General features: G+C 35.7%; 2 protein-coding genes across 2 annotated transcripts in view; both read left to right on the top strand.

Moving 5' to 3' along the window:
* Window positions 1–24,381, top strand: part of LOC127865679 (uncharacterized) — a 459,001-nt gene that overhangs the window by 298,886 nt on the left and 135,734 nt on the right. The gene's annotated exons all lie outside the window — the stretch shown is intronic.
* On the top strand, window positions 4,241–21,228 carry LOC127865541 (DBH-like monooxygenase protein 1). Its single transcript, XM_052405386.1, has 13 exons — window positions 4,241–4,434; window positions 5,700–5,790; window positions 11,237–11,386; window positions 11,716–11,898; window positions 12,651–12,731; window positions 14,942–15,112; window positions 15,685–15,796; window positions 16,527–16,711; window positions 18,379–18,567; window positions 19,041–19,100; window positions 19,946–20,068; window positions 20,438–20,572; window positions 20,732–21,228. Exons 1-13 carry the CDS (start codon window positions 4,241–4,243, stop codon window positions 20,798–20,800), a joined length of 1,743 nt encoding a protein of 580 aa, XP_052261346.1. The 3' UTR covers window positions 20,801–21,228.

A 24,381-nucleotide genomic window follows, 5' to 3' on the forward strand; every position in this document is an offset into this window, starting at 1 on the left:
ATGTTTTTAAGTTTGTCATTAAATGCTTTATATTGATAAATATAAACATAGGATCTTACAAGCTTCAGAAAAAAATCAAGAATTAAATTTTAAAAAGGAAAAAAAGGTAACTCTCAGCAGGGCTCGAGCCACTGGCCCCTAAAGTCCTGGAGTAAAAATTGGTAAACAACTTACACCATTCGGCCATCCTTCCTGATACAATGACGGATGTATTTTATACTTTATATAAGCAATCCTCGTAGTTTCACAAAATTTAACGACAACAACAGAACTCTCCAAATTATTAATTCGTTTCGCGTTGCCACGCTTTATAATTTTCAGATTTTTAAATCGTCAAAATATAATGGCTTTTTTAGAACATGGGGAATGTTCAGTATTACTGTTTCCTCACAAATATCATAACTAAAAACGGAAATTTGCGAATGTGAAACAACTTTTTTCAATTTTGTGAATTTACCCAACCGTGAAAAGGCCCCTTTAAACTACCGGACTTGCTAAACGTTTTACGACACTTAAAAATAATTATTGTTTTCATATTCGAAAATTAAGATACAAAACATGTATATGTGTCGGGAAATTTAAAGAAAAAATACAGATGTTCGAACATTAAAAGACTAACAATATTGCAATGCCGATCGGAAACGGGTATACAATATATGTAGCGTATATTGCTTCAAAGAATAATAGCTCGTGCTTGTTAAATACCTCGCCTTATAATATACAGCAATGCTATATACGTTTCACGTTAAGATGTTGCGTAAAACCGTTGTCTATTACCGGTATACATAGTTATGAACCTAATAACGCATATGTAATGGTCTTTTGCATAAAAGTAATCGGCTGCTAGGTTTATTACCTCAATACATTTTGTAAAAAGGCAGGATCAAAGTGTCACCAGATAAACGCAACGGGGAAGAATTCAGTTAACGAAGAATTGTAAATTAAGTATTCCGTAAAAGGTAGAGTCATACATTATGAAAAAAAAACGTATTTCTAAAAATTTCGAATCACGAAAAATAATAAATATTTTCAAGATGTTATTCAGTATGAAACTAATTTAAATGTCTTTATGTTTATCCAATTGAGCATTCTAAATAAAACCTCAATACTGCACAGCATTGTCTGATTACCAGGGTATTCCGCCGATGTAGCATGTAAATATATTATGAGAAATAAGGATAAGGAAGTTTAAAACGCTGTGCTCATTCTTTATTTGAACGAAAACAATACAACTCGAGAATCGATACATTAAGATTCTTGCAAATTTTAAATATCAATATCACACATGTCGATTACAGATTTATGAAAAATGCTACATTCGTCATTATTCTTCTTTTAAACGATAAAGTTTATTTATTATTATGTATAAACATTTATTAAAATGTGCATCGTCCGGGAATCGAACCCGTAACGCCCGCGTGGCAGGCGAGTAATCTACCACTGAACCTCCGATGCGCTTTTTTTAATGCCACTTTTAACTTTATGAAACACAAACGGCGTAAACATATAACATATGGACCGTCAATACGTTTGCAAAAAAAAGCAAGAACAAAGTGTCACCGAAAAAACCCAACAAGACATAATTCCGGTAAAAAGCATTGTTACCACTTGTCCGAAAAATGCAGAATCACTAATTATGGTAAAAAACGTATGTCCGAAAATTTAGAGTCACGACAAAAAAATTAGTTTGGCTAAAAACGGGTTTGTCGGAAAATTCAGAGTGTCCGAAATGTTAAAGTAATAACAGTATATTTGAAGTTAAAATCCTCTGACAGCTCGTGATGAAGTTTAAGATGCGTCCTTTTCCCGTAATATCAATGTATGTATGTATGTATGTATGTATGTATGTATGTATGTATGTATGTATGTATGTATGTATGTATGTATGTATGTATGTATGTATGTATGTATGTATGTATGTATGTATGTATGTATGTATGTATGTATGTATGTATGTATGTATGTATGTATGTATGTATGTATGTATGTATGTATGTATGTATGTATGTATGTATGTGTATGTATGTATGTATGTATGTATGTATGTGTATGTATGTATGTATGTATGTATGTATGTATGTATGTATGTATGTATGTATGTATGTATGTATGTATGTATGTATGTATGTATGTATGTATGTATGTATGTATGTATGTATGTATGTATGTATGTATGTATGTATGTATGTATGTATGTATGTATGTATGTATGTATGTATGTATGTATGTGTATGTATGTATGTATGTATGTATGTATGTATGTATGTATGTATGTATGTATGTATGTATGTATGTGTATGTATGTATGTATGTATGTATGTATGTATGTATGTATGTATGTATGTATGTATGTATGTATGTATGTATGTATGTATGTATGTATGTATGTATTTCTTTTGACCTTGCGATCAAGGATAATCCATGAAAGTGCAAGCAATTATTTCCAATGGGGTCCTTTGTTTTGTTTTTTTGTTTTGTTTTATGAAGAGACAGCAAGCAGAAGAGCCAGTATTGGGATATAAGGAATCCGGGTACGATACCCTAGCTCTTAGCGAATAGATCACGTGGTTCTTTTACGTGCTCAATGTATAGCACCGATACACGCGAGAATTACCTGGGTTTCATACCAGTACATCTCTAGTTGGATGGGAAACACTTGAAGCATTTCTGTAATTTCCAGTAACCCGGTCGGGAATAGAACCGGGGACCTCTGGAATGGTAGACCAGAGTGTTACCACTCGACCACCGCACCACCACGACAGTATTACAGAATAACAGTTATTATGTTGTCAGTAGAATGCAAAGTAATCAGCGTATTCAATTATAAATTTAATTCCTAAGTACTTAATAATTTGACAATAATACCGATTAAATCATTTAATAACGTGTTTCTATTGGTATTTCTACGGGCATAGCACAAGATACAGGAGACGATCTGTTTTAGAGAAAACTCGGAGTCGTTAATTGACTGGATGAACCGGAGGCCACTTGTATTGTTTTCAAACGCACGCGGCGTAAACCAATGGACCGTTTTACATTTTTAAAAACTATATTGTTTTGACCAATGGGGTATGATATGATGTGCCGTTGAATTAATCACCAAATCAAGGATTTTGTTTTAATGCACATAACTTGTTTGGCACGCTTACGCCATATTTCTCTATCATTCGGGCATATCTTTTGGAAATCTTTTACATTTAAAACGTTTCAGTTTCAACTACCACGGAAATTAAAAGGGACTTCACTGATGTTCACAAAAATTTGAACATTGTAAATTAATGAATTCACTGACAAAATAATAACATTTTGAAGCCTAGAAATTAAGTTTAATATCAGGAAATCAGTTTCAACAAAGAAAAATTCACATATTTATCACATAATAATACAATTGCTGATTTTACCATATTTTACTCAAAATGCAAAGTTTTCCTAGCTGTTTATGTAAAAAATATGCAAACAAAAAAGATTATTTCGGCGTTAAAAAAAACAACTGGCTGTGTAATTACGCGCAGATTGGTTTGTGCGAGATATTTTTTAAACATGAGAATAGCGAAACTCTAAGTATTATAGGCGCTTTAACGAAATGTTTTCCAATACGTTGTTTTCAATTCTGATGGTAAATTTTGGAATAAATACTTGAATTCCGGAAAAATATATATTAAAACATCAAAAGAATAACACAACTAAATACAAGCCAAATACTATGTCAGCAGACACTGTAACGAAATAAATCAGTATTATATATTATAACAATTTTGCCCATTTTCTTAACAAGCGCACCCAAAGTTTAAAACATGCCAGAAAAGGGGCCAATATTTCATAATAAACGACTCAGCCGACGTGACGGTCAGTTTAACGTCGCCAGCCTATATGTACAGGCGTCCAATCAGCGTTCACGCTCTGACATGTAAATAACGTCTTCTTTGAGCAGATGTCATGTTGATATTATGACAAGCGAATCAAGACAAGATGGATGACGCATGCGTAGTTGACGCGTGCAAGACAATCGTAAATCGACCTTTAACGTACGTTATTAACGTCATTGTAGCTAGATCGCGACGTAACGCATGTTTAATTAATGTTAAATGAATGATAAGTGCACTTCAGTAATCAAACGGAAATTCATTACGCGTGCGAATATAATTCGTCTTTTGATCGTCGGCTGTCTTAAGTTTCAAACATAAAAATGCAGCTCGCGTTACCGTGTCTTAGTTACCACTGCACTACGCCTAGCGGAGATATGGCGGTTTGGATGTACTTCTTGTTAACGTATTTTTTGAACGTTCAAACGTCTTTGGCGCAAACGGACGCGCCGGCGGTGTTCACACCGGTGTACGACCACTATAGAGCTTTGGATTATCAGGGGAACTTTGTGCTTGGCTGGTCTACGAATGCCACCGACATTGACATCGAGATCACGGCTAGAACCACTGGGTAGGTTTTGCCCCTGATCTTTATTTAATACAAAAAAATATAAATAATAATTGGTTTTGATACCATCGAATTCATATCAATGTGCAACACTCATATTTTGCGTTCAAATATATTTTTAATAATTTAAAACAGGTTTTTTATTTTACAGTGAAAACACATCATTTATGATTCAATAACAATATGTTTCAGTTATACGGCCTTCGCCAAACTATGATATATAACATGAAATATGTACTGGCTTTGTCGGCTTTTATTTGTAATTTCGGTTAAATAATGCATGGTTTTGATACCATGAACTTCAAATCAATGTTTAAGGATACAGCATTTATATTTTGAGTTTTTACACATATATATTAGAACAATGATAAGCATTTTTTAGAGAAAAAATGACCGGAGCTAGTTTCAGAGGTTCGTGATAGAAGATATTAATAATAAAAAAAAAATAGACATAAACATGAATGTATTTTTGCAAGTTTAATTTGTATATATTTTGTTTTCTTTATAAAGTAAGCTTTATTTAAGGCTAAGTTTCAAGTAAATGCAACATCTATACTCCATATTTGGTGTTTACAATTGTATCTTACTATTCTGATGTCGAGTGTTTCTTAAATCAAACACAAATTACGTCTCATATGATGATTCATATACATGCACATGTAGTGCAAAACCCTTCTTTATTGATCTAGATAAATCAATTAATAGTTGTAAAACCTAATATAAATTCAAGACGTAAGACATATTTCTGCGTCATTGTAAATTGCTCAAAACAGATTCGTTTCAAAATTAGTTTTACTTTACGTAAAGCATAATTCTCTTTTAAAATAATAAATGTAATTTGAATTGCAACGCTTCCAGTTAAAATTCAAACAAAACATGCGGGTATCGTGATTACTTCATGATTTTGTATTTATGTCTTAGAATCGGCGTTGTTGGCATGCTTACCATAACTGAAACGCTAGTTAAAAATATCCCTCAACGTATGGGCTTCTTAACCCATTTATGCCCAGTGGACTCTGCTATCCTTCTAAATTGGATAATTTTATTTCCAAAATTAGGGGTGTCAAGTATATTTATGTCTATATTTAGAATATTTCATAAAGAAATTCATTTAAGCAAACAGCGCAGACCCAGATGAGACGCCGCATTATGCGGCGTCTCATCTGGGTCTACGCTGTTTGCAATGTCCTTTTTTCAGGACGCTAGGCATGAATGGGTTAATATTTAAATTGATGATTTTCACTAATCACTTGCAATTGGTTTTGAAGGTACGTCGGTCTGGGCCTCTCCCCTACAGGAACCATGACTCCCGCGGACATGGTGATTGGTTGGATAGCGGATGGACAAATGTATCTAGGGGTAAGGGATTATACTTTGTTAAAGGTGCATCTTGAGTGTTTCCAGTATGTTTTTAATGTGATTTTTCATGAAATTGACAGACGTTGACATCTGAACGAAACTGTTTCATGCGTATATACGCACAAGCATTCTTCTTGTCCCTGTGCGAAGGCTGACCAAACAACAATATGTCTGAGCCGTGCTCTGTAATAAGGTGGTTTTATGCATGCGCGTAAAGTGTCGTACCAGATTAGCCTGAGCAGTCCTCACAGGCTAATCAGGGACGACACTTTCCGCTTTTATGATATTTTCTGTTTGAAGAAAGTTTCTTCTTAGCAAAAATCCTGTTTAGACGGAAAGTGTCGTCCTTGATTAGCCTATGAGGACTGCACAGGCTAATCTGGTACGACACTTAACGCACATGTATTCCTACCCCCTTTCCTACCCTACCTCATATTAATGTTGTAGTATATTTTCGCCTTAAAACAACCATATATTTTTTTCTAAAAGTTTAAGCTATTTCATTATTATGATTTATTGTTTACATGCAATTGCATAAATCGTATCAATATAAATTATTTTGAAACCGCAACCATCACATACACGTAATTCTATTTTTGAACTTACGTGTTTAAATGTGTCTTCATTGTTATTCGTGTAGTAGTATATTTACGCATTATAATCAATCATCATTTATTTTTTTCTAAAAGTGCGAGCTATGCCATCATTCTCATCAAATGCTTGCATTTCATTGCATAATTCATATTACTTAAAGGTATGTGTAAACCGCAACCACGACAAGGCATTCGATTTTTATATACGTTTACGCAATCAAATAAAAAGGATTCAATTGAAAGCTATGAGCGTGGGTTGGCGAAAATAATGGTATGTAATTAAATAAGAATATAAATTAATTCGGATGGATTGCCTTTGTAAAATAAACACGATTTCGGACTAGAAAAAACAACAACATTACATTAACGTATTGTTGTTAAAACCACAGGAAAGGAGGTATATAATTTGTTGCAACTTGGTTGGAATGAAAGTTGTATCCGATGTGAATTCGTGCATTGATATCGAAAATTCATGGAAAATAAACGCATGTATGGCTCTTAATCATGAATCTTACACTGACCGTCATGTATTATTAAATTACAATACCATTCCATAGAATAAATAACTTTCAGTTCGGAAATATCGTATATCAAAACAAACCGCATAAATGCTGTATTTGCATCCTCACACTCCTTATCAACAATCACGAACAAAAACGAAAACAAATTCAAGCGCTTAAGTTACAAGTTAAGTTACACATGGTAAGCGAGTATATGGCTAATGATGGGAAGCGATCGAAGCAAAGCATTTGTGAATGGTTGCTACACGCGCTTCTCGCCTGGGTTCGATCCCCGAAGCATGTGAGTTTGATTTGTGTCACCATACCGGACGGGTGGGGTGACTTCCTGCCCGCCCCCCACCAATGCCAGACGACACCGAAAAATAAAAAATATTTTGGTTACAACTAATAACTTGGATTTTTTTTGCAGCTCTAATTCTAAATTCGTCCCAACGTCCGTTAGTCTAGAAACTCGATTAGTTAGGAGTGCTGAGACACACTCAAGATCAATAAATATTACAACCTCAGGCGCGGAAGGACCTCATAAACTGTGAAATACACACCCACATATTTTTTGTTATTGAAAACCATTGGCCGGTTCATCATCCTATTTATCTGATGTAATTTCGATATTACAATATCATAGTTCAATATGTTTAAGCAATTATTTGATCTTCAAATATATAAAGATACGCATGCAGCTGGAAACTAGAACTTGACAAGATGTGTGATTTAAATAGTATGTTCAAACGAAGGGTATTAAGTAAGAAGTAATTGGATAAATATTTTTTTTTTGGTCAATGTATGGTTTGTATTTAATACGTTCAATCTGACATTACATAATATTTATACTTTTTAATTGCACATAATCCCTTGTAAACTCCAATTTTCTGGAAATAGCTAGCAAATAGAGGTTCAATCATTTCGTGCTAAATAAATATTTACGTGTACGGGTATAACACATAAATCAATTGTATGTGACAAATAGGGAAATTCAAAGCTTAGGTATTAATGTACTGATAACTTAATATGGCTTGATATTAATTAATCGGGATTATTTAGTGTAGATTATTAAACACGAACGACCTATATACAACTCATAATAAGTGGTTCTTAATGCGTTTGAATCGCGCGTTTCAGTCTCTTTTTCAAACACTGTCAAAAGTTCAAAACGGAGTTGACCGCGGGCAAAATGTTTGAGACGTGTTTATGTTCTGATCAAGGAAATATGAGTATATATGATGAATAAACTTATCAAAAAAGTTGAATATAAACTGGTCGGAATGTCATTATATATGTGACTAATCTGTCATCGGTCAGTTAACACAATGTAGCTAGCGGGCATGGGCATTAGTAGTAGTAGTAGTAGTAGTAGTTGTAGTAGTAGTAGTAGTAGTAGTAGTTGTAGTAGTAGTAGTAGTAGCAGTTGTAGTAGTAGCAGTAGTAGTTGTAGTAGTAGTAGTAGTAGTAGTTGTAGTAGTAGTAGTAGTAGTAGTAGTAGTAGTAGTAGTAGTAGTAGTAGTAGTAGTAGTAGTAGTTGTTGTAGTAGTAGTAGTAGTAGTAGTAGTAGTAGTAGTAGTAGTAGTAGTAGTAGTAGTAGTAGTAGTAATAGTAGTAGATAGTAGTAGTAGTAGTAGTAGTAGTAGTAGTAGTAGAGTAGTAGTAGTAGTAGTAGAGTAGTAGTAGTAGTAGTAGTAGTAGTAGTAGAGAAATAGTAGATGTAGTAGGAGTAGTAGTAGTAGCAGTAGTAGCAGTAGTAGTAGTAGTAGTAGTAGTAGTAGTAGTAGTAGTAGTAGTAGTAGTAGTAGTAGTAGTAGTAGTAGTAGTAGTAGTTGTAGTAGTAGTAGTAGTAGTAGTCGTAGTAGTAGTAGTAGTAGTAGTAGTAGTAGTAGTTGTTGTTGCTGTTGTTGTAATAGTAGTTGTAATAGTAGTAGATGTTGTAGTAGTATTTGATGTTGTAGTAGTAGTAGTGATAGTAGTAGTAGTAGTAGTAGTAGTAGTAGTAGTAGTAGTAGTAGTAGTAGTAGTAGTAGTAGTAGTAGTAGTAGTAGTAGTAGTAGTAGTAGTAGTAGTAGCAGTTTTAGTAGTAGTAGTAGTAGTAGTAGTAGAAATAGTAGTAGTAGTAGTAGTAGTAGTAGTAGTAGTAGTAGTAGTAGTAGTAGTAGTAGTAGTAGTTGTAGTAGTAGTAGTAGTAGTAGTAGTAGTAGTAGTAGTAGTAGTTGTTGTTGTTGTTGTAATAGTAGTTGTAATAGTAGTTGTTGTTGTTGTAGTATTTGATGTTGTAGTAGTAGTAGTGATATTAGTAGTAGTAGTAGTAGTAGTAGTAGTAGTAGTAGTAGTAGTAGTAGTAGTAGTAGTAGTAGTAGTAGTAGTAGTAGTAGTAGTAGTAGTAGTAGTAGTAGTAGTAGTGGTAGTAGTAGTAGTAGTAGAAGTAGTAGTAGTAGTAGTAGTAGTAGTAGTAGTAGTCGTAGTAGTAGTAGTAGTAGTAGTGTAGTAGTAGTAGTAGTAGTAGTAGTAGTAGTAGTTGTCGTAGGCGTAGTCGTAGTAGTAGTAGTAGTAGTAGTAGTCGTAGTAGTAGTAGTAGTAGTAGTAGTAGTAGTAGTCGTAGTAGTAGTCGTAGTAGTAGTAGTAGTAGTAGTAGTAGTAGTAGTAGTAGTAGTAATAGTAGTAGTAGTAGTAGTAGTAGTAGTAGTAGTAGTAGTATAGTAGTAATAGTAGGAGGAGCAGGAGGAGGAGGAGTAGTAGCAGTAGTAGTAGGTGTGTTAGTTGTAGTAGTAGTAGTTGTAGTAGTATTAGTTTTAGTATTATAAGTTGTAGTAGTAGTTGAGTAGGAGTTGTAGTAGACTGCACAGGGCGACACTTTACGCACATGCATTAAACCCTTTTTCACGGCGCTCGGCTAAAATGGAAAATACCGGGTTGTGAATTTGTACCATTGACACTAAATTTTTCTTATTTCCGATGCATATAAGTAGCGATAAAAATTGACAGCTCTACACATATGCACACATTTAAAAAAAAGGTTAATTTGTAATGACTGACTAATCATATAAATTTGTATTGCTTTCTACGTTAGTTGACAAGTAATGCCTATGGAAAACATGAAACTGTATTAGCAATCGATACGCTTTCAAAATGACATCTGAACATTTTGTCCAAAGAAGTCGCTCATTAACTTCCCCGTGTGATAACGCGCGTTTTATGATAAGTTAAATTGTAAGACTATTTGCATTTTAGGCCACATTGTGCACGAGACGCTCCCACTTAATATTTGCACAAATAACCATATTGTATATGGTTTGACTAGAATATTTTCATGCACTCACTCTGCGCAGCATTAAACCTGTTTCTAAATGCTTATCCACTGGATTCTATAAAATAAAAGGGACTATACACTTATTAAAGAGAAGTTGAACCGAGATCCACCCAGTTGTTAGAGTGGAGTTCAAAAAAAAAACGGGATGTACAAACGAACGGACAGATAAGTGCAATTCTTTATGCCGCCCAAACCATGGGGCATAAAAATCGTCCGGATTCTACTAAATTCGCTATGTGAAAGATTAAATATAAGAGATTAATCACCATAATCGACATTGTTAAAAGTTAAAACACAACCATCAGTTTGAAATTGCGATATATTGTTAAGGAGGTTATTTGCAATGTCGCGTTGACTTAATATAATGAACATCTACACATATTAAAGTCAGAGTTAAGACCAATTATGATAAGTAAAGTATTTATTGTGACATGTCAGGATTGTATACGTATTATACCTCGCATAAACGTATTATACAGTCTAGTCCACTTGAATCTGTATGACATGCATATCGAGCATCGAACTCATTTCCCAGCCAGTGTTGTTCAATCTTGAACACGTGCATTTCATTTTCAATGAATATCAAAATAAAAATGTAAATGGCAAAGCAATTTTAATCCCTACCTTCATAGCCCTAATTTGCATAGGCTTGGATGAAGGAACAAACATTTTTTGTCATAAACGGTGGTCTCGATATAAAACATCCCTAAACCGTGACGTGGCAAATAAAAGAGCTCTCAACCATAACCTCGCAAATACAACATCCCTCAACCGTGACCACACAAATGAACTAAGTCTAAACCTTGACCTCGAAAATAGAACATCCCTCTACCGTGACCTCGCTTATAAAACATCCCTCAACCGTTACCACACAAATAAACTAAGTCTAAACCTTGACCTCGAAAATAGAACATCCCTCTACCGTGACCTCGCTTATAAAACATCCCTCAACCGTTACCACACAAATAAACTAGTCTAAACCTTGACCTCGCAAATAGAACATACCTCAACCGTGACCTCAAACATGTCTCTTGCAGGACTACTACACGCGGGAAGGGGATCGCACCCCGTATATAGACGTGTCCCAGGACTGGATCGTGCAGGCCGGAAACGAGGTCAACGGCACCACCGTTCTCAGGTTTTCCCGAAAGTTGCGGACGTGCGATGTTAACGACGTCAACATAACGGTACGCTGCTGTTGTAGCATTAAATTTGTGTGATTTTTTGTAGGGATTTTATGTTGTTTTGTGGTTGAACACAAGCGATTGCTTTGATATGTCCCTATCACTCGGGTCTCGGAAGTTAAGAGTGTAAATGTGTAACTGCGAAAAAGAAGAAACAAGATGTAGAAGAAGAGAAGGTGAAGAAGAAGAATGGAAGAAGATAATTTAGATGATCAGATTTGGACCATTTTATTAAATGGCGGATATATATTGTTATTTAATATTCTTGCTTTGTGTGGCTATTTAAATTTGCTTTAAGCATGTAATAGAAAAAAAACTAAAAAATGTTTCAGGCCTCGAGAATGTCCGTGATCTGGAGTTACCATGAGTCTGATCCCAACGTCACTTCCGGTCTTATGCCTTACCACGGACCGGAAACACGTGGTAGTCGGGACATGTACCTGATAAACGATGACGTCGTCCCGAAATCGTACCCACCCCCTAACACGTTCATGATCGACATAGCCCACTCTGAGGTACAGTTCTATAATCTTCAAAACATTTGACCGCATTTTACTGTTTACATGTCTCATATAGGTGCCGAAATGCGGCTCCAACGTGGCGCAAGTGATTTTGTTTGATGTCATACCCGGAATTTTAAAAATGATCTTCAATCAATGTCATGCCTTACATATATTAAGTATTATCCAAATAGCAATCTTCACTAGACGTTGGAGAATTAAAAATTCCCCGGAATAAGTTTTGTTGACAAACAGTAGAATAAAGCTTACACGCTCTGTTTTCTTATGTCACTTTTTGTTCGTGCTATTTTGGAATTAAGATTATTTTGACCTCACTAAGTGATCACAGTATTTGTCTCAAATGTCTAAGCAAATAGAAACTCAGACGTCTAATCAAGCTATACCCGCGCTTCTGCATTAAAGTCATCTTATTCCTGAAGAATTCCTCTAAGGTATATACGTTCCTCAGCAGTCTTACTTACATCTTTCACGAGTCTTGCTCTTGGTAAACGGGGTTAAATGTTTGTGCGTGAAATGTCGTCTCATATTATCCTGTGCAGTCCGCACAGGCTAATCAGGGACGACACTTTCCGCCGAAACTGAATATTTGCTTAGAGAATACTTCATTTAAAAGAAATGTAAAAGCGGAAAGTGTCGTCCCTGATTAGCCTGTGCGGACTGCACATGCTAATCTGGCACGACACTTTACGCACATGCAGTAAGCGCCTTCTTCGCAGTGCGAGACTCACACCTAATATTGCTTTCAGTACGTGATCCCGGCGGTGGGCTCCTCATTGCAGTGCCGTGTGTTCCAGAGAGGAATCATCCCAGCAGGCAACATGATCAAGGTGAGAGTCAACATTATGTGTCACAAAAGTGTGAAGAGAATCGCGAAGCAGTGCATGTTTTATCACACATGTGTGAACAATAGTGCGAGAATTTTTTTTGTTACATATGTGTAAAAGAAATGTGTGAGAAAAGTCGTCTTGACAAACATGTGTGCAGAAAAGCGTGAAACAGTGGTCTTCTTTTCCCACATGTGTGAAAAAATGAGTGAAAGATCTCCTTAAATATTTGGAGAATAATGCACGAGGGCAATCGTCTTTTCACGCATGTGTGAACAATCATGTGAGAGAAAAATCGCCTCAACGCACATGTGTACAACATAAGGCGTGAGCAAAGTCGGCTTAACACACATGTGTGAAGCATGGCGTGGGAGAAAGTTGCAAAAATAAGACGCAAGTGCTGATTATCGGCACTTTTGATCTTATTTCAATGTAAACTATATAATGGACAGTTTCTATGCCAGTCCATAAGCAGTGTCACCGAAAACAATCAACAAATGTAACCTAAAACCAATCTATTAAATATTAAAACAAACACGTTATTTGCAAACATACCAATTTATATAATAGCAATGCGTCTAGATCTAGTCGGACAGTGCAATAATTTAATATAATGTGTAATCTAACAAGAATTTGTGGGATTCACTAGCCAATCAGTGTCTATCAAACGCGTCAATAAAGCTTAATAACATTTAAATAAACATACATTTTAAAACATATTTTGCTGAGTTACACACCTCGGTATCTTAATCACCACCAAGAGCTTTATATATTTGCTAGATCAAATACATATTTGATGAAGTTTGCTTTTAAATCACATGTCATTACTTACACAGGGGACACTGGTTACGTTTTTTTCTTCTCACATTCAGTTGTTTTATTTAATGCGTAACACACGACAACAAGCTCCCGTTGGGAATATAAAGCATAATGCAGGCGTTTTTGGTTTCGCAGAGCATTTAAAAACTGATGTTTTGATTAGAAATCAAAGCCTTGTTGAGAATTTTAATTGATGGAATAATCACTGGGGAACCATGATGGTTACTCGACCTTTTAAAGGGTTAGTAATATTTGTCTAACCAGTCTGAATTAATATCTGTCTAACTAGAATGTGTGACACATGAATAAACTCTGAGCTGAAACGAATAATTCCGTACTGATAACAGTGTAACCCTTAATTTCCCACAGCTTATACAGTAATTTATGGCAGGTACTACTATTTAATCGTATTGCTGATTTATAGTGGCAAGTTTTTTATTGAAATTAATGAGTGTCGTTTACAAATCTTTCATGCTCAAAGATCAATTATTATCAGCGATTACAGCTGACACCCGAACAATGTTCGTAGATGAGGAGACCTTAAATATCATGTTCAAGCATAAATGCAGCATAGTGAAACCAGTTCACATTCAAATGTATTGCATGTTTAATATTCCGCTTAAAATCGCCTTATTGTACTTTTGCACTGTTCTATATGTTCTTGCCTGTCATTATTCATTTGATGCTTGAAAGAGTCATTTTAGTCCATAGTCATATTTTAATATCAATATCCTACTTAGAGTTACGCAAACTTCGTGTTACAAATACAAATATAATGCTGTATTTCTTTGTTATTCGTATGATACAATCCATAATTAATATAGTTTCGTTTTCGAATATCGCTTTATCGATCATTGTTTATGAAACAAGTTAAGCCGTTTTTTATTTTAAAATAAAACGTATTTGACTGGTATGTCTGTATAAAATATAAATGTATGCGTGAAATAAAACATAATTGATGTTAACTTTGAAATGATGTACATGTTGTGTGATTCATGTCAGTTTTTTATATCGGTGTATGTCGATCAAGACATTGTGAACAAGTGTGAGCTAATGTATTTGATTATATCTTTTTTTCTATAATAAACAGCATCAATTTAAAGCATCAGTACTTAATTCTGTAATAAAATACAAAGAATTATTTATAAATGAACTACACATTTCTGCTTGTTTCTTATATTGAAAAACATAGTGTATGAACATCTCAATTCAGTCAATTCTAACACTGAGCGTATCATCGTTGCATGCAAACGTACATGAAAAAGGTACCTTTGTAAAAAAAATTATCGACTCACTATTTTAATTTCCCCACAACTGTTAACACCAGATAACTTAACATAGAATGCAATAAGAAAAGCTATATATATATTGCGTTTGATACATTTGCATTGCAGTACGAACCGTTCATCACCCCCGGTAACGAGGCCTACGTGTACCGTATGACGTTATACCGTTGCTCCAACATCAGCGTCGAACTCGCGGGGCAGGCGTTCGACTGTGATGAGGCTCCGAATGACGTCAAATCGTGCAAGACCATCGTGGCGTCATGGTCCATGGGGGCGGAGGTAAGGTCACGATGAAGAGTGACATCCGCGAATAAATTTGTACCGACCAAAGCTCTTATCGTATCGCTACCGTCTTTTCAACCTACGTGATGATAATCGAATCTACTAGTCCTATTATAATGTAAGGCGTACATTACTAAATTTATATGTCCATTCTAAATTTGAACTGCGCCCATATAAAAAAGAATCAAAGGCAGTAGTAAAATGCACAATTATACAACATGATTAAGGTTAAAAAAGAAATCTTTTCAGATTTGGAAGGATTTTACTCGTGGTCGCTGTTGTAACCTGTTATATACGGTGGGAGTTCACCGTAGCCAGTGGTTATGATAAACGCAATGTTTACAGCTGGCGCTTTAAGTGCAATTACCTTAATTTCATTCCATATGTTTCGAGCTGTCAAAATACAAATAACAATTTAAGTAAAATGTGCCTATTAAGAAATAAAACATCTTCTTTTGATAACATATACTTCTATTCTAAAGTTAAAGCAATTCAATTCAACAGTTGAATTTTGTTTGTTTTTTCGTAATATTTTTTATATATAATCATTTTAACTCCGTTCTTTGCAGGCGTTCCACTTTCCCGAGGGTGTGGGAATGTCCGTGGGAGGCCCCAGTGACCCTAACGACTATGTCCTTGAAATCCAGTACTCCAAGTGGCAGGATACCGTTGGGCCAGACGGTAAGGGGCGGGCCGGGGCCATATTCACAAATTTATGCTTAGACTTAAGACAAATCGTGCCGAATATTTTTCAAATTGTAATACAAGAATTGTTTTAATATCACACTTGGTAATTACCACCTGCAATTACCTCATGCTTCACGGAGATCATTTTATTACATAAGATAAGCACCAGTTTAAGCCTTCATAGATGACAAGTCTGAATCACCTGGCTTAAGTCTGCTATGCATTTAAGTTCAACAATGAGTATATACGGACCCTAGTGTCAAGCATTAAAGATACCGTTGATAGATGAATCGAAATGATGACTCAAATTCACAAACCAGTAAATACTTGGGAATTTATCCATAATAGACTAGTTTTCCATACTGCTTTAAAATATTTTCTTTCTTCTGTAATAAACAAAAATTGCAATCGCCGAAAATCCTGTTGAGGTTATTTACAAATAATATACTTGTCTGAAACATAACATCATGTCGCTTTTTTTTAAACTAAATGAACATGTCACCTACCGCCCCCCCCCCCCCCCCCCCCCCCCACTCACCACCTTCAATATAATCAAGTGAAACTCTTTAAGCCAAAAAACAAAACCAACCAGTTCATTTCCACAGACACGGACTGTGCGTCACATATACATTTTTCGGCGTTATTTGCCTCACAATATAGAAGTCCCTTTATTCATCAAATTCATGGCCTTCCCTGCGTACAACATATAGTGTCGTTTTCGCAGGCACGGCAGTCACCATCCCGGACAGTTCCGGTCTGCGCGTTACGTACACGACTTCCGCCGTGCAGCAGCAGGCTGGCGTTTTGGAACTGGGCAAGGTGATCAGCGCTGGCTGGCGGGAGTTCATACCGGATGGGGAGGCCGCGTTTACCACTAACGCATTTTGCTCCCCGAGATGCATGAACTGGGTAAGCGAGTGCTTTTATGAGGCGATTATACAAGAGAAAAAAAACAACATGCACACTTTTCACCTCACGGCCTCCACCTCCAAATCAATAGCAACACTTACTTAAAATATATCAAAACGTTCAAGTCAATTATCTTCGGTTTGTGGCGGTGTTTTTGCTTTTCCTGCCATTACAGAAGTTAGTTTACTTTTGGGGTCAGCTATTTTTAAATAGTTCCTTTGTTCGATTGCAGTTTGGAATTTTTGCAGCTTTCAATAGCATTTCAGTTATATCCCGGATTAAGTCAACAAGCTTGTTTATCGGTAGTTAGCTGATAGACATGCGAGTAACAAATAAATGCCGCACTTAAAACAGAAGTAAGATGTGAAGGCCGAATGCCGTGAAAAAAATCTGAGCCTCACTCTTGCAACATCGGGCTTAACTCATGTGCGTAAATTGTCGTCCCAGAATAACCCGTCAAGTCCCCACAGGCTAATCAGGTTCGATACTTTCCGCATACACTAGGTATTTTCTGAGAAAAGACCGCCTTTCAACGAAAAATGCTGCCATCAGAATGAAAGTGTCGTTCTTGACTAGACTTTGCTGACTGCACAGACTAATCTGGGACGACACTCTACGCCCAGCATTAAGCCCGTTTTTCCACAGCGCGGCTAGTCTTATTATGCCCCCTGATCGAAGGATCGGGGGTAAATTGTTTTTGGCCTGTCTGTCTGTATGTCATTGTACGTGTGTGTGTGTGTCTGTCTGTCCCAAAACTGTAACCTTGCTCATAAAATCAAAGCTCTTAGGGCTATGTTCTTTAGACTTCACACGTGCATGCATCTCATTGAGATCTACAATCAAACATGGTTTGAGGTCAATATGTCAAAGGTCAAGGTCACTGTGAATATTACATTCAAAATATTACCTTGTTTGTAAAATAGGTGCCGTGCGGCTTCAAAGCGCATTAGGGGGCATTGTGTTTTACAAACACAGCTATTGTGGGCTTATCTTCACTTATAAGTTATAACATATAGATTTAGTAAATACTCGTGTTATTATAACACGTTCAGGATGTATGTGTGTAAATGTAGCTTTATCACTGTCTATGATGCGAGTGTACTTCTATTTATTATAAAAGTATGGCCCCAATTTCACTTACGCGCCAAATATATTATTATACGGCAATATAGCAGGACGAAAATATCACTTTCGGACTAAGACCTTTCCATTTGCAACATCAAAATAGAAGGTGGACATGTCCAGTTAATGAACGAGTAATTGAAGATAATGGCAAAAACGTGTATATCGAGCCCACTTGCTGAATAGTACATCGACAATTACTAGTATCCAACGACAATATGAATAATTCTATTTAAACGAAAGGTTACGACCCAGTTTATTTTACTATTTATACTATCACTAAAAGAATTAAAACATCATGCTTTCTCATTTCTTTACATTTATTTTTAATGGCATTTTAAGCATATATCAGTGGGTGCAATTGAAATTAACTTGATGTCACTTTAAGTTATTTAATGATGGTGAAACACAAATAAACTAACACAAACATAAAATAAAGCGCACACTCAAATCTAACTTACTTTGGAACATCTACTTTTTAAAAGTAATAGCCATAAGCAGAATATCATTTGCGTTGCACTATTTGTCTCTATGTAATTTTGCAGGGATTCTCTCCCGAAAAAAGCGCAATCAACATATTTGGAGTTATCCTGAAAGGTAACGACGTCGCCAGAGACATAAAATTACGTCATTTCCGGGGGAGCAATGAACTTCCTTGGATCGCCGTAGACACAACATTTTCCAATTTCTTCCAGGCTCCACGTTTGCTGAAAAACTCTGTGTCCGTTGAAGCAGTAAGTTTAGCTTGGTGTTTGCTAGAGCTATATGGAACTCATGTAACATGCACCATGCACGATGTAGCATGATATACCCGCGTCATTCAAAAATGGGTCTAATGCCCACGCGCAGTCTGGTCAGGCGCTTCCCTGTCTGTTATAACGTCACGTAAGGTTTCGTGGTCTCTTTAGCGCAGGCTGGTCTGGATCGACGCTGGCCTCATATGGCATAAGACCCATGGCCGCATGACGCGGCTCAATTATCATGCCACATGTATTCATGTTAACTGTCCATATATACCAATGTATTAAATGTATTTCCGTTTGTTTGTTTGTTTGTTTGAAGGGAAAAGTCCTTAGATGTATTTCTTTAAAGCAAGATAGTTTATACTTGGAGAGTGTTTTCTCTTGCATCAACAATGAATTCTCGATTGATCAATAAAGACTATTTCACCATGCATCAGTCATCATTATCTTTCGACGTTTTACAGACGGACACGCTTTCTGTTCAGTGCACATACAACACCATGGATCGTCAGGGTATCACTCGGGTAAGTCAATGGTACAAAACTTGGTAAGCCGAGTAACATTACACATGCATTCGACCTTCTGATCAGTTCAAGACACTTAAGGCCATTAGCCAGTCGCTGTTTTTCTGCCAAATTTCTGAGAAACATTTGCCAGGTCTGGATTGATTAATAAGTTATAAACAATAACACTAGGTAACTATAGAACATAATCCTAGCATATTTGTTTTGTTTTTCTTGGAATAACACCATTGGACAAACACACGATTTATTTCTGAAACTAGTCTTTCACACCAAGTACATATTTAACAATGCGTGAGGCCAAATACAAAATGTGACAAGTAAAAAACTTCCTTCAAAAACACTTGTTATATAAGTCTTGGCTTATGTAAGAATCGTTTCGTGAACATGCTTTCTTTGTTGAGTAACAATGAAAAGGACGTGCTTCAGGAATTCATTCTTGGAATGGCTTTGGTGTATTGTGTGAACGTTGCGTAATTGTTCCGTGTTTGCTTCCTCATACATGTTACCTAATGTCGTGTAAACATTCCATTTTCGTTGTAAAATTATTTGTTTTTTTTATACGGACTAGAGAATATCGATGGCATACGCCATATTGCCTTCCTCTAAACAATCGACAAGTATATGTCCAGGCATAACGCGATCTGAACTGTGGTTACATTAACTGAAGTATTCAATGCGTGCATATCGTTATCAACATACCAGTCTGTTCATTTATAAGCTTTCCATTCACGCCATATCAAACAGTTTTTCGGATAGAGATTTCGTATTTTCAAATATTTTTAAAAAACAAACAACAGAACAAGTTTGCATGTTTTTCCCGCACTACTTTTTTGACCTAATTAAAGGGTGGATTCTCGCGTGTGGAGGAGGTATGTCGTGCCACCGTCATGTATTACCCCGCCAAGCAGTTCGACATGTGTCTGAGCTGGTCCAGCTTCGATCAATTGAAGACCAAGACCGGACAACTGGTAAGAATGGAAAATAGTATGCGCGGTTGTCGAGTTTATTTAACAAGGACGAAATAGTTCTTTTGAATGTAACGCGTATCGAAGCACGTGTATACTGTCAATTCATTGTCATGCGTTTAGAAAACGAAACGATAGTTCATTAGAAGACAAAAAGAGAGATATATGTGCCCTAGTATTCAAAATATCATTGAACATGGTATTTCCAATTTAAAATAGCACAGGTGCTTCTTAATACAATCACTGATGTTTCATTGCGTCTGCATTTCTCAATGATCCCAACTCAATTTATGAAAGCGTCTGCAAACTAAATGGTTTTCAGAAATACAATATACAAAACTATATTTTTTTAAAACTTTGATTAATTTTCAGGTGAACGAGAACGAGGCTGTTCAATACCTGCAGAACGTGACCACGTGGGACCCCGACATGAAACGCTTGTTCAAGGACGCTCTGAGAGACTCCAGCGAGCGCACCATCTGTTCTTCCATTGCTAGGCAACCTGCTGTAAGTTCAGCTAATTATAATTAGATATTTGTATTATTGTTGTTGTTATTATAACGAAGGTACAATCGTTCATGCTGAAGATCTAGGTTAATCTTCATTTAAATCCCTTTCTTTTACGGAACGAGGCTCATGTATGTATTCTTCCGGTTCCCGTTTCAGTACGCGGTGGACAGGTACCAACATCCTGCGACAACTTCCACCTACTCAGAGACACTGCCGTGTTATTAAAACGAACAACACAATGAAAAGCCACGACATTATAGATGTTAAACGTAGTTGTATAAATGGGACTATTTATTACGATTTGAATGCTCATTATGAAAGAGCAGAGGAGATGAACTATGTCATCGCATGGAAGTGAGAAATGGGCATTCCATATTTACGAACTTTTGTCGCAACTTAAGTCGAAAATAAGTATACTTTTTCAATTTAAATGTAAACAATAATAGTATGTCTTTAAAAGTGTATTAATTATAGTTTGCAATGTTATATTTCTTGTGTTGTTTAAACTTAAGTAGTCGATAATTTCAGGTTTGGTCAACGTTTCACAGGCAATTCAGTAGTCAGAACATTCGAGCAACACTTTGAGACATTAATTAAACGGTCACCTTACAACACATTCAGCTGCCTACTATAAGATTCAGCATTCAAAAAAAAACGACTGTTAATACTAATAACATTATTAATACTATTCTTAAGCGTTCGACAGCTATACCAGAAACCGCTTTGAAATAATTTTACCATACACCTATACTATCCAGCTCTCAGATACAACTTTTCGATAAATGAATCGTTACGATATATGACACAGAGTTTCCCCAAAATAACATGTAAGGTATAAGATTTCGCTCTCAAACTGAAACTTTTGGTAATACTATTTTTTCGCTGTCAGACAGCGTTGTCCGTCACTGCTTTTAGCCAATATTATCAGCTGTATTTAGCCGTCAGAAACCGATATAAGATCAAATCCCTGTAAGCAATGCGACACAGCGTTTAGACAATGCATTTGATACGCCGTAACAGTGGGAATTGACCCTATGTTAAAGGGGCCTTTTCACAGATTTTGGCATGTTTTTAAGTTTGTCATTAAATGCTGTATATTGATACATTTAAACATTGGATCAAAAAAGCTCCAGTAAAAATCAAGAATAAAATTTAAAAAAAATAAAAAAGTAACCCTCAGCAGGGCTCGAACCACTGACCCCTGGAGTCCTAGGGTAAAACCTTTTCCAATTGACCGCTCGGACATCCTGCCAAGTATGTATGACAGACGTATTTTATACTTTATATAAGCAATTTTCGTAGTTTCACAAAATATAACGGCAACAACAGAACTCTCCAAATAATTCTATCGTTTCGCGTTGCAACGCTTCACAATTTCCATGTTTTTAAATCGTCGAAAAATGCATATAATTGCGATAATAGAGCACGGTAAATATTCAGTATTTCTGTTTGATCACAAATATCATAACTAAAACGAAAATTTGCGAATCTGAAACAGCTTTTTCAATTTTGTCAATTTACCAAAACGTGAAAAGACCACTTTAAGACAAAACCACTAAAAATCAGAAACTGCTACTAAAATCGTTACCTTAATATCAAATTGAGCTTTGTTTTAATGTCTATTTAAAAGAAACTGTTCATACGTATTGACAGTAAAGTTTTGATAAACTAATTTGACTGACTACTGAGTCGTACGTTATTTTTGTTTTGTATAAACTACCTCATTAGTATAGTTATTTGATATCTGAACTAGCAGCGTGTGTAACCTTTACAACACGCATGTTTTGTCACTATGAAATACAGGCATAAACTAGTTTATATATACGTTGTAAAGCTGACAAATTCACTTAAAATATCAACTGTTATCATTTAAACAGTTTCTAATTTATCTTGTCCAATGGCGTGGGCTTCAGTTATATTCTATTTCTTTTGTATGTTCACGTTACCTTTTTTTAGTTTCATATTGATAAGTGAACGCGTATCAATATTCATATTGGCGAAAATAAAATGATCGGCTTTAAGCCAACACAAATGCATATTGTTTCTTAAGATGACATTACCACACCTATTAAAGTTCATCGGACGGTACAAAGAGAGGTTGTCTAATTTTACACTGGTTTGTTCAGAAAGGCGTCACTGGTATGTTCAGAAAGACGTCATTATTGTAAATGCTTAAGCAAAAACGCGATGCGATATCGCGAGATAAATTTCCATCCCCTGCTTCGCTCTTCGTTGTTTCGCGATTTCGAATCGTACTATCGCATTTTCGGGTCGTGTCAACGCCTCTTTTTGCCTCCTTTTGCTTGTAATTAAAAAGTCGAAACAGCAAAACACTTTTGTAAGAAGCAAGAATACAAAAAAGAGATGTACATTTCGGAACATCGAACTATGTTGTCGATTTTGTTGTCTTTACGAAACAGCGTTTATTTTGAGCTTCCAGCCATCAAAACGGCAAACGGCACTGTTTACTTTGTTCTATAAAAACATTTGAAAAAATTTCAGATACTTAATACTCGTGTATGCCACACTACACTTATCCGTGTTAAATAGCCAAAAATAAACACAAGCAAACAACAAACATAATATAAACAACCGATGAAAAACTTTAAACTTAAAGACACACGCCTGAACCTATTGAAAGGCAGACTGCTTCTCTGACAACAAACAAGTATAGTTCAGAGGCAACACGATTCAAAACAAAGGAATTACTAAATATTCAAATCTTCGACTCATGCTTGTCATATAATTCACAAGGTAATTGTTTCGCATACTTCACTTAACGAAGAAGTGTAGGCAAGAAGACAAACTGATGTTTGGTCGTTGATTTTTTTAACAATTCTAAAATTATATTGGAATACACAATGATGTGCATAAACCTATAGAATATCTTCCTTTTCTGATAACTGTATAATTCCAACAGATTCTATGTATTGTCAGGCAATTTGTACAGGAACGTAAAATGAGCTTTACGTAGAATTATTGATTTAGAATTATTGTTTACATGCAACATTGTATCCAACAATAATCAATTCTATTTCTAATAGTGAAGGTATTCCCGACAGTGGAATGACATGTTATAATGCGTAGTAAAATCCCATATGCTATAGTATGTGATATTTATGATAAAATCAGGAAGATTACAATACAGTTGATAATACCAGCCTTTTGATGGACGGTTGTGTGTGGGCATGCCGTACATACTTGTATTGAATATCTAAGCGAAAAACATCAAGTGGTGGGTATGTACATTCCTAAAGCAAATGAAATGCGGCGGACAAAAACTCTAAAAGCATTATAGGTTCTCAGGCGAAAACTTACCAAATAAGGATTTTTTAAATAAAAAACACACACACATAATTAAATTAAAACACTATACTGATAATATTACGGTATTTTTCCATGACATAAATCGTGCATGTAATTAATTGTCCGTTTATCGGAACCTAGAAGTGCACCACATTTCTTCAAACTTACCTTTTCATAAAATGCGACACAATGGAGAGAAACGCATTAAGTAAACGAAATACTAAAAAAAACAAGTCTGGGATTGCTAAGTGGCTTTACTACCTGGTTACAGAATAGCATTATGTACATATTTCAAAACGACCATAGAAATATCCAATGATTTGGTTTCTTAGCTAAAGGTGCAACAGATAAATGCATTGGAAGAGTGCAACTCCCACCATAAATCGCGTTAACGGTGACAAGTATTCATGCTTAGAGACAACAACAAAACCACAAATAATCATTGCTGCAAAAACGAGCACATGCGCTTATCATTACAAATATAGGCAACGATACAAAAT

This window comes from Dreissena polymorpha, chromosome 2 (genome assembly GCF_020536995.1).
Source record: "Dreissena polymorpha isolate Duluth1 chromosome 2, UMN_Dpol_1.0, whole genome shotgun sequence".
Taxonomy (NCBI): domain Eukaryota; kingdom Metazoa; phylum Mollusca; class Bivalvia; order Myida; family Dreissenidae; genus Dreissena; species Dreissena polymorpha.

Bases quoted from the DNA above. Each gene is read 5' to 3' on its own strand.
- LOC127865541 (XM_052405386.1), top strand. From the start codon at position 4,241: ATGGCGGTTTGGATGTACTTCTTGTTAACGTATTTTTTGAACGTTCAA. The intron at 4,435-5,699 runs GTAGGTTTTGCC...TTGGTTTTGAAG, and splicing joins ATCACGGCTAGAACCACTGG to GTACGTCGGTCTGGGCCTCT. The intron at 15,797-16,526 runs GTAAGGGGCGGG...TCGTTTTCGCAG, and splicing joins GGATACCGTTGGGCCAGACG to GCACGGCAGTCACCATCCCG.